Consider the following 20,742-nt stretch of genomic DNA (forward strand, 5'->3'; position numbering starts at 1 on the left):
ACCTAGAGACATTCATCTTGACAAGAAGAAGGGTGTCTATAGGGGTTGAAAGATGCTGAGTGCTGTACAGCTTCTGGAGAAGCTGCTTTAGACGAAAGATGATTTTGATCATCCTCCAAAAGAATACTCGTGCTACAACCTATTCAAAGCAGGAGCAAGAGACAAAAAAATAATATAAATTTCAGAAAGATGATTTATAGACCTCCTGTGTGAATAACTAACTAAGTGGGATTTTTTTTGGTGAGTTTTGAGCTTGATCAACTACCTCATATTAAAGTAATGCAAGTGTACTTCTGTATGTTCAGGTAGAAAATAGTAGTATAGCAATCATAACAATCATAAAAAAATTCTGCTCTTAATTAATGCTCTATATTGCTAATTTAGCACCTTTAAGTACTTGGTTTACTTAGTTGGGAGTTTTTTTTAGTATTACTTTCAACATGGTTTACTTTTAATAAAAAAATACAGCAATGAAATATACAAAGAAAAATAATGAAGAAGCATGAAATCTGTATTGGCAAGACAGGAAAACATGAAGGCATGTTATGCTTCTGTGAAGACACATAATGAACATCTCTGTAGATATAAAAGAGTCCCGTGGAAGAGTAGTCTATTCTTCACTCAAACACTTCCTTTTGAAAATTGGATAAAGAGGCTCAATACCAAATATGAAAAAGTATTGGAGAAGAAGTGACCAATTTCCAAGGTTTTAATAAAGACAGGAATCCACCTGAGAACAAGACATACAGCGCAGCGTTTATACGATGAGACCGACAGCCTGCGTAGGTAGAAACTGAAATAAAGAAAGAAATGGATGAGATGTTTAGTATATCCTTTATCACTGGCTTTCTGACGAAATATGAATTGATAACACTTCACAGCATCAGGTTAATTTAGCTTCGAACCTTTCTCTCTCTATACAGCTCAATGTTATTATTCCTAAAGTTAATACTGGGAAGATGAATAGAATTATTGAATGGCATGGTTGAATGAGCTGTCTTTCCTATTGAAAGACACTCAACTTAAGCTTTTAGCTTGGTACTCTTTTTGCACACAAAAAAAGGCCACTTTTACACTCAAATGTCTGACAAATGGTGGAATAATGTACTTGAATTGCCTTTGCAAGGTGAGCTTCATAACTGTTTATTTCTCAGTGACAGCCTGACAACAGCTCAGCCCGTCAGGGAGCACTGGTGTGGCAGCTGCTTGTCACAGACCTGTAAGGACTAGCATTTAAATGTGCATCTACACACCAGCGCAAACACTCACACTGGGTCAGTTTGATGTGAGTACTGTATGTTCTATGCATGCAGTTATTTGTTTATAGAGGTGATGACACGTCTGCGTTGTGCTTTGATCACTGAGTTGTGACAACTCCCAGTAAATAGCTCCACTCTTCCTCTTTTTTTTTAAACCTCTCCATCCTGTGACTCATATGAAAAGTTAACACCACCAACGCAACAAAATAAGTCAATTAAATGTGCATTCTTCAATATCAGATATCTGTCATCTAAAGCTGTATTACTAAATTATTTAATATCAGATAATCATATTGATTTATTTCGTCGTACTGAAACCTGGCCGTGTCATATGTAAACCTAAATAAATCAATTCTTCCAAGTCGTATCAATACTCACATTCCTCAACGCACTGGCAGAGAATGTGGAGTAGCAGCCGTCTTTGACTCAAGCCTATTAATAAACCCAAATCTAAATTAAATTATAACTCATTTGAAAGCCTCGTCCTTAATCTTTCAGACCCAACCTGGAAAACATCCTAGGTCCATATTCTGAATTTCTTTCAGATTTTCAGAGGTATTATCAAGTTTAGTCCTTAAAACAGATAAAGTAATTATTGTAGGTGTACAGAAACCCGCTCAGTGCCAACCCTGGGATGATTGGGGTCTGTGGGCTACCTGAGCCACAACCCCCCCATGTGGGGGTTGACAAAAAGGTTGAAAAAAAGGTGAATGGTTGAACAAATAAATAATAAGTACAGAGGCAATAGCAACACGGACATCTCAGAATGACCCACACTTCCCTTACGTGCAGCCCAGAGATGCATTTTTCAGGAGTGTTCTGAGTTATATAAAGTAGTGAAAAAGACTAAATATAAAAGACAACAAACCCTGCAATAATTACAATGCAATATGTTCTCAAAATGGGATTATTATCTCATTCATTCACAGTGATTTTGGTTGTTTCCATGTATTATATTTAGCCAATTCAGCAGATTCTGCCTGAACGTCAAGCAGGAAACTTGAGCCATTACGGAATAAATTGTCAGGAAAGATATATATTGTCTTTTGAAAAGGCAATTTGTTAATCCATGGTTTTCGAACAAAGTGTCCCCTTATAATAAATGGCAACGCTACAACACGGCCTTGTGGGGGATCGCAGTTTAACATTGGTTGTGGGTTGCTGCTTGAATGATGCATGCACATATCAGACACAGCGGTGTATGGAGAGAGAGAGGCAGATTTTTCCACCTTAGTGCCTTCAGAGGTGCAAAACGGGATGCGAAGGCCCTTGGCATCGGCTGGTGCGTCTAACGGACTGGAAACAAGGCTTTATATTCAGCAATTTATGATCTCAACGCGGGGAAGGGAGTGTTAAGAGGGGGGAGTACCGGGAGAGACCTTGGGAGGAGAAATGAAGGACATCGTCCAAGACAAACTCTCATCAGCAGATGTCGATGAGAGACGCCCAGCTAACAGGAACAAATGGGATGAATTAGATTTAAATTTGACATGTTGTTTTACAAAACCTTCCTCCACTTTGCATTCACTCTTTCTTTATGTCTTTCTTTCTCTCTGAACACCCATTCTCCATGTACACTAGTGAACCCACAAGCCTGTCTGACACACAAGTAACAAGACAGAAGGAAAATATATTGGGCTATAAAAACAATAACTTTTCTGATTTTTTTTTTAGGGACATTCTCACAATACAATATAGCACATATTTCTGTAGACGTAAAGGTCTCAAAGTTGTGGTAAAATTTGTGAAATTCAAAATGTAATTTCCTATGTGTCTCGCCATAAAAACGCACCATCTAGAACAACATTTCAGTGTTTTCTTTTTACTGGGTTAAAAGGGACATAAACACATAACTGAACCATCTTTTCTCAGACAAGAATGAAACAGATCGAGACAGGCACAAAAACAGAAGAAAACAAAAAACGAATAGCAGACAGTGACAAATATATTTAGTGGTAGAATGACAAAGTGTATGTGGTTAACTTCTCTTCCCACTCTCACTCCGCTGCCGTCTGCCAGGTTTGCTGTTGGCAGCGTCTCACTATCTTTCTAGGATGATTATGTTGGCAGCTACTGTAGTTATGAGACCAGGTGATTAATCCCCCGGGGAGGGAAACAACATTAACCTGCCTCTCAGCATTTGCCACCGCATCACCTTTAGGCAAAACACACCCGTCCAACAGCCCACACTGTATATTATTCCATAAAGTTTTGATCATATGCACTGTGGCATTTTCCACAGAATCCTTGAACTGATTAAAACATCAGGCCTCTACTTTATCGAGACTGTCAAAGATCATGAGGCTGGCAAGAGTGAGTGACATCTCCCAAAGTTCTCAAAACTTGGGCCATGCAGTTAAATTGGAATTAATTGAATACAAATTAAGATATATCTATATATGTTTACTTCACCCTCTCCCTCACTAAGTACTTAATTTTGAGATGCCATAATTAGTATTGACCTTGATCAGGGCCATGTGCTGCTGTACTGCAGTGATCATTTGAACTAGAATAAACCTTTTGACTTTTAATGATTAATCTCACCAGAGTAAAGTACTGTACCATTCCCCTCACAAGACAAGTCTTACCCTGTGGCCTTATCTGTTGCTTGAGCCTAACTAAAGAAGAAAAATGATTGTTAAAGTATGGTTCAGATCTACCAGTAGTGGGAGATCCGTCACCAGCACAGTCTGTGTATGAAGATATTGGGTAACATCACAGTAAGTATGCCTTCCAGCACTTGCAGCATTTCAGATAGGAGTGGCTTACAGTGATATGTTCACTGATAAAAAAAAAAGAAGCTCAATAGCAGGAATCCTGCGCCCATTATTGCTCACAAATCACTCTCAGAGAAAGAGCTTGAACAAAGAAGAAACAATGTAAATACTTTATTTGTATGCAGACAAATGAGAAATTAGGACGCTTTCAATAATGCATTTTAATGTGCATTACAAAAAACAAAGTCACAATGTGCTGACAACTGCAGGCCACCTGCAGAGCTGATTCATACGCCGAGTGAAAGTCCTAACCAGATGTGCTCAACAGGTCGTACCTTCGTTTGGTAATGTCCCATCGATACATTTATCTAAAGCCAACTAGTTAGTCCACATCTTTGAAGCCTCGTCTATTGTAAAACTGAAATATGGTGTTAGAAAACACTTCGAATGAAGCATGAATTTTGTAGTTGCTTGTCAAAAGCAGCATTAACCCTGCTTCCATCTGATTTGCCAAGCCATAAAGGGCTCATTCATTCATTTTAGTTGGTTGGCATTTGCAATGCCAACCAACTAGAGTTAAAGGCTAAATTCCCCACCACTGGTAAAGTTTCCCACAAAAACTAAGGTTTTCTTTGGAGAGCATCTGGGACAGTCCCAATGAGACTAAACATATGGGAAATGGAAGAATCAGATAACAGATGTTCTTTTCATTAATGCCACCCAAAGACTAGCAGGGAGCATACACTTCATGCAAACACTATTAGGGTATAAACAAACTTCCAAATAGACATGGTACATTCAGAGGAAGTGAAGTTCAACGTTTCACATTCAATTTTGAAACAGAAACAGATCTAATGAGAAACTATTGAGAGCCGAAATTCCCAAAATCCCAATCTCAGCAGCCACTTTGCGTGTTTTGTGTCTCTCAGTGGAAGAGATGGAGGTGGCATGATTGCTTCAATAGCATGACAGTATGAAATACTCTTCAATCACAGAAACTATGCTATTGTGTATACTCCACCAAAAAGAAGAAGAAGAAAAAAATATATATATACATTTTTGTATTATTTAATGTCATTACATTCATCAATGTATCTCTTCTCTTTCCTACCTGTCTGCTTGTACCACCCAGCCTTCTGCCATGGAATCCATCTGTCTTCCTCTCTGTTTGGTGCAGATGGAGCGACATGACAAGGGTATGGGAGCCAATCCATTCCCACCTTGTCATCTGCAGGCATTTCGATCAGCCACAGCGCTCTTCCATCTCGATTAGGGGTGGCCTGCTGGTGGGAGACGAGTTTGTGTATGTGTTAAGTGTATGTATGTCTGTGTGTGTATTAGGGAAGTGGGGGCTTTGTGGTCTAAGGCTGAAATAGCCTGCACTGCAACATCCCCCTTTTCCTCCTCCCTGTCATCCACCTGTCAAAGCCAAAGCCATTGTCATGGTGTGGATCTGAAGAACATCGCCACTTCACCTCCACAATGACAATTACTGTCCCCTGGAGATGGGAAATGTCAGCTAACAACAGACAATCTTAGATCTGGCATTTCCTGGTAATTGATGACATGGTGTGACTTTTTACATGTTTTTCTAATAGATGTTAGAGACTTGAGAAATGAATGAACACACACATGACCCATGTGTCAATGTTGCCCACCTCTGAAATGATGGATATGATGCTGTTTGTAGTCTATGAAAGTACTACACTTGTTGTCAGTTTTTTACTTGCACGTGAATGCACTAAGACTTTTTCTATTAGTGAGACATACTGGACACTTCTGCTGCATTTTTAACCCCTTACATCCCTGTTGGTTCCAGTTTCTTCTCCCATGTAGAAATGAGGCTAAATTATACTTTTAAAATCAACTGAGTTTTTTAACAGTATGCTAATATGATTTGGAGGCACGCACATAAATGGTTATGTATGGCCTGTCACTATTTTAAATATTCTGCTCACTATTCACATGTTCCTTCATATCTTCTGTATGCATGACATCTTCAAATAAAAAGTTACCTCAGCTTGCCACTGGAAGATTACTATTACATATTTCCTCTGACTCACTGCATCTACCTATATGATATTTGACATGTAATACATTATTAAAGTTTCATATGCAGTGTATGTATGTATATATATATATATATATATATATATATATATATATATATATATATATATATATATATATATATAATTATAAATACAAAACAGAGTTTGTATCCCCCATTTAAATGTGTGGAAGTTCCTCGTTTACAAGAAACTTCAAAAGCTCTTCAACTATTTACTCTAGAGTTAATATCCTCTATATCCTAAAATTCCAGAATATGTGTGCACCCCACAGTATATAACGCAGCCCATACTGCTGTCTGCCATCCTGCACCGTCTTCACCCGAGTGAAGTAGGAGCAACAGGGCCCCCTTAGTAGAGGGATCTGCCTCTGCTCATAGATCTAGGGCCACAGTAAGTGGAGTCCAACCAATGCATTGACCAAACCCTCCACAACACATTGACCAAACCACACTGATCCTGGGAGGCTATAAGTCAATCACCTCAAGAGGTTGGCCAAAGGCCAGTCTGTCACCAAAATCCTTGTGGCAGGAAAAAAGAATGGCTGCTGCATACAGTAGCAGGAGACATCCCTCCATCAATCAAACATTGCTAAAAGGAGCAAATATACCCAACTGCGCAAGAGGGACATATTGGGGATATAGCCTCATGTCCTCACACCAGTGTTGGAACCCAGACCACTATGCTTTGAAACAAGCAATGGTGGATCCCGCTCTTCACTTCACTTTTCCTAACCGGAGACCAGATCTGCTTCACCACCACGAGGTGAAGACTCCACTCGTCTGGTAGTGGTTGGTTCCTTGAAAGGAGGTTGGCACCCCTTTTCTCCAGCCCCGGCATGTGGAGAGCCTCCAGAGACACACGCGCCCTGAGGCTAACAACCACAGGCCCGCCCTTTCAGGGCACCACTCCATCCAGCCTGTTGATGTCGGACACTGGGGTGCGATATTCAGTCTTCACCATCTTGTGCTGTCTGAAGTGTTCAGTAAACATACACAAATAACACATGTTGCAATCGCCAGAATAGAGACTCCATGTCACCTTGCACATGCCTTCACATTAACTGTGTTTTATCAAGGCTTAGGTCTACCATCGCCTGATGGATAAATGTTTGGTTACAGAAATGGGCCTGTTTCTGTAACCCATGTTTGCTTAATTCATTCTGTCAAATCCCTATTGGAGCAAACAGGAAGAGACAGAGTATTACAAGGGACAACACAAAAGCACACACACGCCGAGCTGGCCTCCATTGTCTGTTTGTCCTAACTAAATGTGTTTGCTCTTCTCCTCAGGTGGACACAAAGCTCACCAGTCCATCCAGGATCTATCACCACCTACAATACTGTCATACTTGTGTCCTTCAGAATGCACTGGCTGCACTAGAGTAATCTAAGCTATAGATTAGAAAGATGCATGCGTGTTTAGGGCGTGTAGGGATGGTCTTTCACGGTTGTAACCTTGCTTGAAAGATCTTCTTATGAAATATGTCTTTATCTACATATAGATTACAATGTACGGGTTAGCATATACTCATCAATTCTGATCCAATATTTACTTTGGTGGGGTTAACATAACCTAAAACACCAGGTATCCCTGTGTCTTTACTTCGGGCAGAAATAAGTATTCGAAAATAGAAAACAACAGAAGTCAGTGAGTGTTGCTACACTACATGTAGCTCAATTGACAGCAATAAACACCAACAGTTGAGAAAGTAAGCAGAGTAGTGTGTAAGTCATTCTGTTCAATCAGCGGTGCTTATCTCCCTGAAGTGTAGTTTTAGCAGTGTACCCTTCATTTTGCCTCAGAGGCCATACAACAGTCTCATGTCACTAGGGGGTGAGCCATGGTTGAAGTGCTTGCTTAAAGAGAGGAGGAGAGTCCAAAGCCACACACTGTTGATTGTCTGTAGCAGGGCTTTATCATGGCTCTCAGGAGAGGATAAAGGCCAGCTACTTTTCATTCTAGGCATTTAACAAAAGCAGGGACTGATTTAAATAGGGTATTGAAGGGGATATAATTAATTAGGTGCAGGGATTGTAAACTAGCAGTCCTTAGACTCCAAATAACCATGATAATAATACAAATAATAATAACCATTTGTCAGGAATCCAATATCTGGAATCTGTTGATAATATTACTGTTGAAATTAGTAGGAATTAACGCCATTATATACAGGGCTGCCCACATTTCATAACTCTTTCCATTGGTTTCACACACGCTGTACCAATTGTTTTGCCCACCACATGTCTACCTCTGTATATGTCTGGCCTGTGAGATTAAGTAGGAATACTGTCTGTAACACAGGGGGTTTGGCATGGCTATAAATGTAATTCTATGCTGCTCAACTGTAAATTCAAACTTAAATAACCCTAGGCACAATTTCATACTGTGCCCAGTAGGAACATTTAATATCCAGATCTCTGATTGCCTCATTTTAGTAGGTAAGGTCATCGACCTCAGCATCAATCTTTCTGATTGGCTTAATGACGATGATATTGACCTCATTATCCTTGCCCCTCTGACCGTCTCTCTCCTCACTAATTTATCTCTCCTTTCTCCTTTCCTTCTTTCTCCCAGTGTTAGATGTGTATATCAGACACTGGATACTTTTTTTTAAATTAGGATATTGCCCTGTAATGTCATCCTCACACATGACTCCAAAGAGCTTACATTTATACTTTGGATACATGAGTTGTATCTCCTCCCTTTCTTTGATGCATAATGATGTATTCATTTAATATCAGATGTTTAATCTTTTATTATTATTATTGCTCTGAAGGTTGTGTCTGTGACGCCCAGTAAAAAAAAAATCCTATTTGCATTTAGAACAAACTGTACAGTAGAACAAACTGTACACACAATGTGGACATATGTTACAGTTAAAGACCGCATTAGTAAACTATTGCCTATCCAAACATGCAATCGGCTGGAATATTAGCATTCATTTCTGTTTTGTGTTTACTCCTAAGCTCCAGAAGGAAATATTTGGCTCTTGAGCTGCTTAACTTAATAGCCCACTGTTGTATGTAGTAGCTAACTGCCAGAACATTGTTTTATGTGAAAATATCAACCTATTGAGGCTCGAATCAAAGACTAATGATGACTAATGGTGCGACTGAACTAAAACAATAGTTGTGGGCAATAAAACCAAACCAATGAGCTGAAAGGTGCTTTAACACCTCTCAAAGCTGAGGGGAACCACAGAGTCTGAGGACAATTGTTTGTGGGTTCATCACTGCCAGGGATCCCTATCACATTACATACTTTAAATACGTTTTCTGTATTTTTTTCATTAATACAAAAATATTAAGTTGTGCAGTTTTAACATTCCTTGAAATCGCAAAGTTAACATTTACCACTATTTATTTGTCTTTTTTGCCACAGGAGACTTTGTTCCCTGAGTAAAGCCTCAGGCACTTTCATGCTTACAAATCCTTCAGTGAAATTGGTAGAGACGACCTGTTAATCAATCTGTTACCTCAAGAACACTACATACACAAGCCAGACACACTGAACAGCTTCTGATGTTGTTTTGTGAATTTACTCAGTTAAACACAAAACAAATATGTGTAAATTGTTGTAAGCCAATGTGTGGTTTGGCCAGTCGTTTTAGGTTTTAGCTAGGTTTCAGATTTGTCCAAAGCTTAGTGCTTGTCTGGGGCGACTAGCTCACAGCCAGCGAGGAAACACGCCTCAGAGTCTTCTGACTTTGGCAGACTTCCCCTACTCAGTTGATGTTTCTCTCCAGTGTTGTTGTATATTAAATCCTATCAAACGTCTACAGATGGAGTTGAAGCAATTAAGAAAAGTTGAGATGAGATTAACTTTGCGCCTAGGTCTCAGGAGGTTGTGAGAAAGAGAACATTCAACCTGTTCTCCATCATCACCGTAAAGAGAATCAGAGTAGAAGGAAAAATGATAGATGAATGATCAGCTCCAGGAAACAGGTACACTCACAGTGCAGGTAGCTTGTTCCTGTGATGCTGATGGTGTAGTCAGACACTTGGAAAACTGGTTTTGCTATGTTGTTATAATATCTTGCCATACGGGATAGATGGCTCAGGTTACTGTGCATTTAACTTTTTACTGAGGCAACACATCACCAACCAATGGAACGTTTGTATTACTAGTGGCATGAGGAAACGTCATTGCAGCTTTAGGTCATTTACAAACTTAAATGAATCTATTAAATTCTCTTTGGGTTGGAAAAACAGGACTCATGAAAGTAAGGGGAACTCAAAAGTCTTTTTGGAGAGAGGCCTAAGTATTACCTGCCATGGCCACCACACCAACAACATGACTGCTGCATTTTAAAGTTGTAAGGGTCTCACCCCACAGTTGGGGGCAGGGCAGGGGTCGGGGGGGAATTCAGCAACCACTATCCAAAGTTTCCAGTGACAAAGACAGAACTCTTGTCCCCACCAAACTATTCTCATCCTCAAACTTGTCTCCCCTCTCTCCCTCTGACGGCGCACTTCAAACAGCTTTTTCACAGCGTGTTATGCTGCATAGAAAGCAGTTACTGCGTTCCCTCCCGTGTTGAAAAGGCGCCCGGGTTTTAGAGAGCTTGTCAGTAGAAATCTGTCAAAAGTACTCAGCAGAGTTACTGGGGCCTAAAGAGTACAATACTCCTAGACCAAGAGGGCTTACCCAGCAAACACAGACCCTCCACATTGAAATCAACTTTGCTGAACAGAAACCTAACACACTCGTTGCCACTCTAACTGATATCCTCATTGTTTGCCCTTAGCAATGCACACAATACACTTGTATTTGCTTTGCTCTATTTTCCTGTTCAGGAAAAAGCCTGAGGGTAGGGTTTATGAGCTCTCTGTGCTCTCCATGCTGTCTCTCCCTCCTCATTTACTTAATCACGTCACTTCTCATTTCTTTAGATAAGCAAATGGCCTCCAGTCTGCTCCTTTTCTATTGGCCTGTCTTCAAAAGGAGGGGAGGTGCTCAAATCTCACTCAACTCTTTCTTCCAAACTTTCCCTGTTTCTTGGCATAACAGTTCCAGAGTTACAGAACTCACAGCTGATGAGTGTCAAGTGATTATAAGGAGATCTGACGATGGTATGATGACATCAAACAACTTGTGAGTTTGTTTTGGATTACATTCCTGATCAACACTGGATGGGGATATTCAGCAGACAGCCCATAATGGAATACTAACATCAAGGTACAATCCTAATTTTAGACTGAATGCTTTGCTACAGCCGTAGACTGTAAATGTGTGTGAAAATATGCCCTGATTTGAAATTGCAGGGCCAGTATGTGGAAAGTAATCTGTATAGCTTTTATCTTTTTGGGAGTTTTTCTATGTTGTATGCTATTTGTATATTATTAGGGGTGGCTGTGGCTCAGTAGCCAGAGCGGTTTGATCCACAGCTCCTACGTTAGTTACAAGTTACGCTTGAGAAAGTAAGACCACTTGCTTGAATATGTACAACTTTTGAAATGTTTTTAGCAGAATTCATTATTTTTGGTATAGTTAAAAGACAAACACGCACATGCAATTGTTTGACCTGCAATGAAATACAACATCTTGAGACTCCAACTCTTGTAGCTCCATGGAGATAAGAGAATGTCAACATAACATTTCCTTCAGAAACGCAGACAAAGGAGCAGATTGGTAGCTAGAAGAACACATTGGCTTATTTTGGAGAACAAGACATTCAATCATAGAGAGGCAGGCTGGACTCCTTCACGAACCTTGCTCTACTTCTTCCAGGTGTTTAGGCTAAACACATGAGAATGTGCTCCCAAATCCTTTGAGCAATTGTTTTAATCGGCTCTTCTGGGTATAGGGCAGGTAGGGAGAGAGAGAGAGAGAGAGAGAGAGAGAGAGAGAGAGAGAGAGAGAGAGAGAGAGAGAGAGAGAGAGAGAGAGTTCAGCAATCTAAATACAGAATGCTTTTACAATCTTTGAGCTCGAGAAGTTTGCAATAGTTACAACCCTTTTTCTCTCCCCCACAGTCTCAAACACACACACACACACACACACACACACACACACACACACACACACACACACACACACAAAGTACGGTCTTTCCTGTTTGAAATCTATCCAGAAATGGGATAGTCTGTGATTTGAAATGCTCCATTTCTCAGCAGCCAAACACTCTGTTCCCCCCACACAATCATGTGCTTCTAGCAGATTATGTTTAGGGCCTCTAAAACCCCAAATCCTTGCTTCGCTAAGGCATTGTTGGTATGCCCATTTGGATGCAAAATATTTTTTGGTTGAATTGAACCTCAGTTGTCAAAGGCATTCAGAAATCAGATTCTGGAACTCATGGATTTATTCATAAAAACCTTGCCTGTTGACTTCAGCAAGCTGGACTTAGACACTGGAAAGTTACATATGTTCTATTTAGCGTGTTCATTAAGGTCACTTTTCCCAAACATGTCAATGTTTTAAATGTGAGACAACCTTTTCTTCTCTTGTTTTTGCTGAGCATGTTGTTGAACACAAGCAACTCTGAAACGGAACTCGAGTCAATTTGATTGATGTCGCAGATAAAATTCCTGCTTAAGTTGTTTTTCATACAGTTCAAAATATATATCAGTGTTCAGTAGCATGCAGATATGGCTCATTAGCTCAGGAAGGATGGACTTCTAATGATGTAAACAGACACCGATCAGACTTTGACTACTGAAGATACATACCAGGGTACACAGTTAACTTCAGGTGCATTTGCTTAAACTCAGTAGAGGGAGAAGAACTCGTGTTTAATTAGGTAAAAATAATACAAAGTAGCAATGCCACAATGTAAAGATGCTCTTGTGCAAGCAAAATGCGTACCTTCTACATTTGACTTAGATAACAATACAAAAGTAGTTAAAGTATTAAAGAAGTACTCCTTGGGCTTGGTGGTCCATTTCAGAGTAATATCATGTATGATTTCAATATTACTACTGAAGACTAACCCAAAAGTAGCATTTTAATGTTACAGCTGGTAGAGGTGATGCTAATCTTAACTACGTCATATACTGTAATAGTTTAATCTGTAAGTATCTTACTAAATAAATTGATCATGAGTTTTGTTTGGTAAATCTTAAACTGAAAAGTAACTACGAACTAAAGCTGTCAGATGCATGTAATGCAGTTAAAAGGACATGAGATGCAATAAAGTAAAAAAGTAACTCACAATTTGACTCAAACACAGTACCCTTGAGTTTGTCTCACACTATTGCTCGTGTATGAGTTATTAATAATGCCATCCATCACTTTAACCCTCAACTCTGCTCAGCATCAGTCGTTGTATTCTGTTTTATCCTCTACGTTTATTCTGTTTGTTATGATCTTTTGCAACAACCCAGTTCCCTGACAGGAATCAATAAAGTTTTATGTTATTCATTTTTCAGCATCTTCATGTCAGTATTTGACAACAACTGTACATTCAATAATAACTTTGTGTCTTGAAGAGCGAGCTTTTGATGAGAGTTCTTCCACAATGAGAGACCGCTTGGAGGAGCTGCAGCTGAGGGCTCAAGACCTTTCTGAGGCCGATCATGAGACTATCAACCGTTTCTCAGTGGAGGGAGACAATGACGACTACGTGGCGGCGGCTGTACCGCAACAGGCCGTGGTGTTTGAGGAAGAGCCAGTCATTGAGAATTTCCTGTCTGAGGCTCAGCACATCAGAGACGATATCACCGTGCTCGACACAGAGGTAATTTGTTTGGGATTTATTTTGGTAGCGAATATGTATTTTTGTTAATAATTATTGAGATGTATTTACTCGTATAGTGCCGGTTTGACCGATTGCTTGGCCTTCAGTATTGCTGAACTCTCAGAACTGTTCAGTCTGTTCAGAATCAGAATCAGCTTTATTGGCCATGTGTGTGTACACATACATTGAATTTGACTCCGGTTACACTTTGCTCTCGTCGTACATTGGTACATATTATACAAATAAACAAGAGGAATATATACAAATACATTAAAGACAACAGATTACACATAAACTAAGCATTAACATTAACATTTAACTAATATGTACAGTATAAATAATAAGTATTATTGAATAATATATATGAACAATGAATTTTGCAGAGAGGTAGTAAAAGTGCAACTTCACTGTAGGTCCTCAGCAATACACCTGCCAACTCAAATGACATACATACATACATACACATACAGTACATGCATACATTTTCATCATTTTCATGATTGTAAAAGGTGATAGAGAATAGAAGACAAAGATTGTATGATCAAGCAGTTCATGGTTAAATTAAATGTTTTACTCTCAACACAACGTTCTGTCTTTTCTCACCCACAAACAGGTCCTTAAATTTGGCCAGCAGCAAAAGACGTTGGTGGCAGCCATGCGTCGTTTCAGTGTGATGAAGAAAGAGAGCAGCATAACTCGGGACATCAAGCTCAAGGCGGAGAGCCTCCATCGACGCTTAGACGCGCTTTCAAAACAGGTCCAAAGAACTGAGGACCTGCAGGGACCCACGTCTGTTACAACGAGAATACAACGCTGCCAGCATGCAGCGCTTTACAGCAAATTCCAGCAGGTGCAAATGATCCTACCACTCTGCTTCATTTTTTACATTTATATATGATCAGAAATGGGTTTGGAAACCTTGAAATGAAGATAACTTTTGCTTCAGGGACGTGTCTCAACCGGAACGTTGTCTTTTCAACTGAAAACAATGCTTATATGCATTTCACTTGCATTGTACTGTTAACATGTTGTAAACTGCTCTTAACAGGAAAGAGAAAGAGCACAACGTATATACATCACAAAGTAATTCTAAATCACTAATTTTATGAGTGACTTCACAGCAAGGTGGAACTCAAATGGCTTCTAAATTCTATTTTTCTCTAATTATATCCAGGTAATGCTGCAGTATAATGAAGGTCTGCTGACCAAGCAGGAGCGCTGTAAGCACTTCATTTTCCGGCAGCTGGAGGTATCTGGAAGGGACATGACGGAGGATGAGGTCAATGAAATGGTGGCCTCGGGAAAATGGGAAGTCTTCAATGAGAACCTGCTGAATGATGCCCGAATCACACGGTCACAACTATCTGAGATTGAACAACGACACAAGGTCAGGAAAGTGACAAACAATTCACTAAACGCTAAGGCTAAGCTATGCTATATATTGTGTGGAATCTCTTTCTCTCACTCGGAAGCTTCACTATGTGCAAGTAAATACCTCATTCAAGCTAAATAAAACCAATGTAATGGTAATTCCGTAAAGTTTTTTTAAATTCACATCACTGTAGCTCAATGTTAAAAGCTATTAACTGAATTTGTAAATTGCACTTGTTACACTGGAATTCATTGTCTTGAGTCGTCACATATCATGGATACTTGTGAGTCCTAAGCACGAGAAGCCGTCCCATCACTACCGTCTGTTGCACATGACAGACACGATATGTCTCTCACACATTACCATATCTAACTGACACAAATGGGTAAAGGAAAGACAATAGATGAAAGTGGAAATGTGAAGTGAATCAGTCGTAGGGTTTTACTGAAGAAGTCAAAAAATAATACAAGTCATTTGTTTAATAAACTCTGTGGGATTACAGATAATATATAATTTATAACTATAGATTGGCAACCAGTCTCAATTACAAAAAAAACAAGTGAATCAGTAAATCAAAGTGTACAATGACGATTGTTTGTGTATTTTCAGTGCTCAGGCCTTGTCCTATGAAGAGCTGAATCTGTCCCCTGGTTCTTTCTGTCTCCCTCATCCTCCAGCCTCTGACTAGTGTTCCCCTTATTTACAGAATTATTATACTTATTTCCAGTGTTGTTCTCCACCAACAGGAGCTGTTGAGTCTAGAGAACAATATGAAGGACCTGAGGGACCTCTTCATGGACATTTTCATGTTGGTGGAGGAGCAAGGGGCCTACATTGAGCACATCCAGACCAATGTAGAAAGGACACAGGATTATGTGGCTGTATCTAATGAGAAGTTCAAGATGGCCGCCAGGTACAAGAAGAAGAACCCACTTCGACAGCTGTGCTGCTGCTGCTGCCCGCCCTGGAGGTGCTGTCTATAGAACGTGCTTTTTTTTTTTAACTCGACGATCATTTCGAATAACATTTTTATTTCAGAAAGTCTCACTTAACTTTTTGGGGTGAGCAACGTTGGATTCAAGTACCACTAAAGTGAAGGTTATGACACTGTTTTTTTGCTGTAGAACAGAGCGAAGGTGAAGACAGAGTCAGCAGAGCAAAGAAAACAATTAGGGGGAAAAGCCAGAATTGGTATTTGAGGCACTTGTTTCTTTCAAAAGGATGTGAGACGACTGCTGTTGTAAGAGACAGCTCAGTGAGTGCTACTCACCAACGCTGCTTATTGGAGACCTTCACTGTCAGCGGACAGAGGTCACAAACAAGGGGAAACCACTGCCTCTGTAGATCAGCAACACAGATTTCGTTTTTTCCCACGGAGCTCTATTTAATGACGTTTTTGTATACAGTACATGCACTTTAAGTCTTATCCATATCATTATATATGTTTTCAGCACAAACTATAATGTAAAGTAGTCGAGAAAGATTCTCTTTCTGAGAGTTTTTTTGCCATTATGTATTCATTTCATTCTTGGTATGCATGCTGATGAAAAAAAAAGCTTTCACTATAATCTCATTTGCATTTCAAAGTATGATCATTTTCTGTAAAAACAATATTAATCCTCTTTTCGGTTTCACAGAGTCAGGGATTCAAGTAAAACTTTAAATCAAGAGCCTTGATCACACTTTTCTTTATGGTGACAAAACTGCTAAAAAACATTGAAATAATTTGAAGACTACATTTCAGGTAATATTTATTTTCTCTCGATGTTTTGTGGAACTTTGGTTTATGAATTTATTAGAAACTGCTTGAAAATGCTGGCGTACATAATCTATCATATCATTACTATTAAAATTATTATTTCCCACAAAAAGAAAGCACTGGCTCTTAACTAAGTGGAAGCTCCTGCTTGAGGGAGAACCAACAATATAACTAAAATATTGGGAATATTCTGTTCATCTGTTGACAGGTAATTGAGTATAAAATACCAACACATGTTCCTCATATGGAAAGTGACTAAGATATGACAAATGAGTAATTAATTTCACATTCACTTCATACTTGATCTCACTTACTGGCAGAAGGACTCTGAACTCGCCTCTCGTCAGCAGTGACACTGTTGTTCTTCTCGAGTCAGTGACCCGTGGTGTCTGGTATCCGGGACACAATACAGGTGAACTGGGTGTGCCAGAGCCAGACTGGAAAATCTGGTTTGTCTGTTATTCCAGGGATACTCCAAACAGATACTCTCTGTTCCCTATGAAAGAGTGAGTAAACAGAACCGTTAACACAGATAGTCTTCAAAAAGAAAATGTCTCATTGACTTACAAAAACCATAAAAGCACATGTGCATTTTGACTTTGGTTTTGAGTTAAAGAGTAAAACAGCTGACAGGCAACCTATAAGTTCCAAAACCTGACATTTTGTAAGTCCATTAAGTCGCCCCTCGGGGGATTGATGACTCATGTGACACCTAAAGAAAGTCTATCTATCAAGGAGATACTTTCTTTAGGTTAAGTAGTGTTTGCACTGCTCCCTCAGGTCCAGTAGAGGAACCAGATGGGACCTGAGTCTCTTTTTGAATCTGATCTTCTGGCTCAGTCTCAATCTGACTGGCATTTTGAAACAAATACATAAATGCATCTAATATTGTAGTTGGAATGTGTTTCTCGTCTAACAATGCATTGCAAAGCGGCACCGCGTAGCTTCTGCCTCCTCCCAGCCGTGATGAGGAAAAATTGAGTAAAGCTGCAAATTGCAGGGTTTTTGAACAGCAACAATGCCATCCAGTGTTCACTGAGATAATTGCCAGTTCAGAAATATGTTATCGCTTAATGTATACACTGTTAATGGGCATATTACCAGCGTAATCATGCAAGTGTTACACATACATGTAAATTATTACTGGACAGCATGAAATTCACTCTCCAAAATTCTTACAATAAACATGTAGATATTGTTGTGTAGTGGTCAGTGTTGTGGGGCCATTATTAACAGCTGGTGGGGGTCATTGCTGAAAACAAGAGAGCATCAATTGCAAATTTAAGAAGTCAGCTCCTTGTACATGTCAACATGAATCCTGCTCCATTAAAACAAAAAAGTTATTATCATCTCATCTTTATTCTCTTGATCATACCCAAAGGGTGAACATAGTTCAGGCGCCGCTATCATAACTGAATATGCAACACATTCAAAGCAACCACCAAAAAGGACAGTAGGAAAAATGGAAATACGAAATATATGAGATAAAATCAAGAGCAATTTCTGCTACTACATTAGTAACAGAGCAGCAGAGATGGCAGTGTGTGCAGACCTGGGTTTATATAAGCTGTCCTTGAGAACACCAGGCCATGGGAGGCTTCACAGTGGTCAGTTCAGAAACCTCTGGATATCTGACCCACGGGCAAAACTCTCTCTCTCTCTCTCTCTCTCTCTCTCTCTCTCTCTCTCTCTCTCTCTCTCTCTCTCTCTCTCTCTCCTCCCAGCAACATCCTGCTTCACATTCAAACAGTTACACACAGGAGTTGCCCTCTATAACAACTGTTTTCTAACGTCTCTCGGTTCCTTTGTGGATTCGTCTCGTTTACCCTCAGTTCCGAAGTTGCTGTACAATATTTCGTCTGAAACCTCTGAGCTTGGAGGCAACTTTTTTTCTTCCTTGCCAAAATCAGATTTAACCTTTGACTCTCAAATCCCGTTCACTGATGTGACTCCTATCTACTTTGCACCCAAAGACAGCCATGTTTGTCACAGCCTCCCTATAACATGTGAGCTACTAAGCAGCATTGTCGTACAAATATAGTGATATAGGATAAGATGACTGCAATGCCGTGGCGTTTGCACTTGATCAGTAACATTTATATTTGTACTTGCTTCACATTCAATACAGCAGCCGCACATTCACTGCGAGTGTCTCTGCCCACTTTGCAGACGAAGCCCATCAATCACCTCTGATTTAACGATAATATGAACATCTGCGACACACGAGAGTCTCCGATGCTGATCGTGGCTGACAGAGATACAGTGACGTCTCTATGTGGCTCTGTACTGTACGCGTTTCTTCTATCTGCGCTGTCAGTCATAACGTGGAGCCCAAAGACTATTCTCCAAATGTCTGAACAACATCAAAGCAGCCCTCCTGTGAGTAACACCAGCTGTGGTTATAGAGAGCTGACATTACTTTACTGCCTGGTTTTATCACTCCCATCAAAATGTGAACAGAGAGATATCAGGACCCTCAGAATGCAATAAATCACAAAGAAACTGAGCAGCGAGTCTGGCAGCAGCGGTAGCAGCTAAAGTACCAGCAATGACACGACAGAGCACTGATTTAGAGGCTTGATTTTGCTCAACGTAAATAATTTCTACAAAGTTGAATGACATTTTTTTTAAAAGTTAAAACAATGCTGAAGTTAACAGAATCCTGGATATATATATAGATCTATATAGATATAGATCTATATATATATATATATATATATATATATATATATATATATATATATAGATATCTATATAAATAGATATATATCTATATATCTATCTATATATATATATATATATATATATATATATATATATATATATATATATATATATCTATATATCTATATATATATATCAAAGGTTTGGAGTCACCTGTTATATTGATGTTTTTCTTCTTCCCTTCAATAATTGATATATTAATAGAGACAAAAAGAGCATAATTCAGACACCAAATGTATTATTTACATTTGAAACAGTTTGGCCTCAAAAGAAGAAGAATGAAATAATTAAAATGTGCGTTTGGTCGATGTCCCCGTAGTATATTACATGCCAGGGGACAAAACTGTTCTCACCATTTTTTCTTCAATATACACTTCGATTTTGATTTTTTTCTCTACTCCAAAAATGCATTAGTGACACTCGATCATTATTGAACCACAATGGTGTTTGCATCAGGGTCGACCAGCCTACTATTTCTATTGTGATGGTTCATAGAATAGCTTTGCTTGATATTCCAGCTTTATATTCATGGGTGTTTTAGGCATTATTGTGCACTTGACACTGAAACAGGAACATGTTCCTATTTAAATCTGAACACATTTGGATGCTAAGCTTCTTGTGTATATATATATATATATATATATATATATATATATATATATATATATATATATATATATATATATATATATATATATATTCATTCATAGGTAGATATATTTCTGTATTTCTTTTATCTAAGACCGGGAGCCATTTTAAATCGCTTTTATATCCTGTAGATTTACAGACTATAGTAATGTTCATCAGGAGAATTAGGTAAATGGCAGAGATTATTGCCATATAAATGTTGTAAAAGCCATCAGGCCCTGACCTTTATGGTCTTTGGAACTCTTTATAACACTTACTTTGAATATGTTATTCGTTTCAATGAGCTCTTAGTAATAGACTGCTTGATATATTAAGGTAGCATATAGTAGCCCCAGTTTTGTAAACTGTAATGTCAAAAGTGGGCTATTATTTATTATCTATTGAAGGATACATGTTCAAACCTAAATATTCTGTCAGAGTGATATATGAGCCTCAGTAATAAGAGCTCTGGGAAGGTGGGTGCGTGATACCCGTGTGTAAGCCGCTTGTGTAGATCCCATGCAGATAGAGTCA

At 39.1% G+C, this 20,742-nt stretch overlaps 1 protein-coding gene across 1 annotated transcript; it reads left to right on the forward strand.

Moving 5' to 3' along the window:
- Nucleotides 1-13,507: 13,507 nt before the first annotated feature.
- Nucleotides 13,508-16,081, forward strand: stx19 (syntaxin 19; the record flags this gene model as incomplete). The annotated part of the gene is made up of 4 exons (XM_079231030.1): nucleotides 13,508-13,726; nucleotides 14,340-14,576; nucleotides 14,901-15,113; nucleotides 15,845-16,081. The coding sequence occupies 4 exons, from the start codon at nucleotides 13,508-13,510 to the stop codon at nucleotides 16,079-16,081; spliced, it is 906 nt and encodes a 301-aa protein (XP_079087156.1).
- Between the last annotated feature and the right edge of the window lie 4,661 nt (nucleotides 16,082-20,742).

This window comes from Taurulus bubalis (genome assembly GCF_910589615.1).
Source record: "Taurulus bubalis genome assembly, chromosome: 15".
Classification (NCBI taxonomy): domain Eukaryota; kingdom Metazoa; phylum Chordata; class Actinopteri; order Perciformes; family Cottidae; genus Taurulus; species Taurulus bubalis.